Source organism: Austrofundulus limnaeus, unplaced genomic scaffold (assembly GCF_001266775.1).
Source record: "Austrofundulus limnaeus strain Quisiro unplaced genomic scaffold, Austrofundulus_limnaeus-1.0 Scaffold675, whole genome shotgun sequence".
Classification (NCBI taxonomy): domain Eukaryota; kingdom Metazoa; phylum Chordata; class Actinopteri; order Cyprinodontiformes; family Rivulidae; genus Austrofundulus; species Austrofundulus limnaeus.
This window is the reverse complement of record NW_013953077.1, coordinates 227,082-229,006: the sequence shown is the minus strand read 5'-3', so window position 1 is coordinate 229,006 and position 1,925 is coordinate 227,082. Positions and strand designations below refer to the sequence as shown.

At 42.5% G+C, this 1,925-nt stretch overlaps 1 protein-coding gene across 1 annotated transcript in view; it reads right to left on the bottom strand.

Annotated features, from left to right (window-relative positions):
• Positions 1-1,919, bottom strand: part of LOC106531778 (neurolysin, mitochondrial) — a gene marked incomplete at its 3' end in the record, with an annotated part of 3,222 nt that extends 1,303 nt beyond the window's left edge. Inside the window, 1 exon segment of the mRNA XM_014027700.1 lies at positions 1,383-1,919. Within this exon segment, the coding sequence (XP_013883154.1) occupies positions 1,383-1,426 (44 nt within the window).
• Between the last annotated feature and the right edge of the window lie 6 nt (positions 1,920-1,925).

The window sequence follows — 1,925 nt, the reverse complement described above, 5'->3', positions numbered from 1 at the left end:
TGCCTTCACCAACAAACTCACACAATAAATTAAGAAGGCTAACACCGTTAGCTGAATTAATCAAACACAGGCTGGATAAGTTAGGAGCGGGGGCGAAAACGCTGCCTTCACTAACAAATTCACACAGTAACGTAAGAAGGCTAACACCGTTAGCTTAATTAATCAAAACACAAGCTGAAGGAGTTGGGAGCGGGGGCGAAAAAACGCTGCCTTCACCAACAAATTCACATACTACAACAGAGAAAAAAGAAAACGCTGCAAGTTGGGGAACCAGGCGAAAAGACGCCGTCACCCCAACAAAACAGCGGATACCTCTTTGTTTTGAAGACAAGTCCGTCGCAGTCCCTTGGAGGGCGATACACCGCTACTCCAGCCAACTGGCAATCGGGACGTCCAAACGACGGCGAAATATTCCACAAGAGAAAAACGAACCGTACGCGAGCAGAATAGAGGAACAGAGCTTCGGATGACGTCAAGCTATATAGCCTCTGATTAGTCATCCGATTGGTCACAGGTGTGACGCTGTTGGTATTACAGCTCGAACGGCGCATGCGCGAAGGGAACATTCAGTGCTTTTAGCACCGCCCTCTGGCGGTCAGTAGGGATGAAATAGAACGTCCAATGAGACACAAAAAGGATGATTCATATATTGAGTTAAATGTAGAATCTGTCTCTAAAATAGTTATTAAAGTGTTTATTTATGTAGTTTAAAATATGTTTAACAACATGCAAACACACCAGAATGCAGGAAACAGCACCTACTTCATTCAAACTTTTCTGGGGGAGAACACCCCCTCCCACGTTGGCGTTATGATGGCAACTAGTAGCAGCAAAGATAAATATAATAGTACTTATGTGAAAGAAATAATAACTGTAAAATCAAAAAGAAAAGGTGGGACTGAGAAGGTGAGGAGTACAAGCAACATTTACATTTAATAAACATCCAGGTGTCATCCAGAAGATATTTTTTAAAAGAAAAAAATTTGGAGGCTTGCAGATTAAATTTACTCAGTATGCACTCAATTTATTTGACAAATCAAAAGTACAATAAACTGCAATGATTTGTTCTTTTCCTGATTTCATTTTAGGATGCAGGATGTATTTGTAAATTTGAGCCTCTCTACAATGTAACTTGTGTACGATAATTTTCCTCAAAATACGATAATTTTGAGCTGCTGATAGGATAATTCAACATTTCCCATCTGGCAACACTGGTCACAACATTCTTTACAGGACACATGTCCGTGTCCAGCCGGTGTCAGTTATCAGATTACAGCCAGAGCTTAAATTAAATCATAAAACGGTAAAAACTCAATTATTATTAATTCAACATTAGACCGTGAAGTGCGCAGACATATTTGGACTTTTACACTGAATCATACCTGCAGAGCGTTCGGCAGCACAGTACAACTCTGAATGCGCACATGCCGGGACTTTATCATGCGTTAGCACTTTGTTTCGGTCTTACAGCAGATGGAGTCCCCGGAGCTTCTGTCCCGCGGACTTCAGTTCCGCCCTGACCGCGCATGCGCAGATCAGTCCAACGGGAGTCCTGATGACGCTGGGCCAGCAGGCAGCTGAGGAGCTCAGGTAGGTGGGCAGCTTTAAAGGTGGACAACACGTAATGTTAGGGACACGTTAATTTCTTATATGTTGTGGATGTTTTTATTTATTTATTTACCTTTTTTTTTGCTCGTTTTCAGGAGGGTTCTGATGGTTTCAGTCTGCACAGACCGAGCCACCACCTGACTGTGTGTTAGCATCTGAATTAGCCTCAGATGATTGTGTTTATTGTATGATGCGTGTATGATGGATGACAGGATGAAAACATCTCTGCTCTCCCTTTGTGGTATTACATCACAGCTTCTGCATCACTGCATCTGCGTGTGTCAACACACACACACACACACACACACACACACACA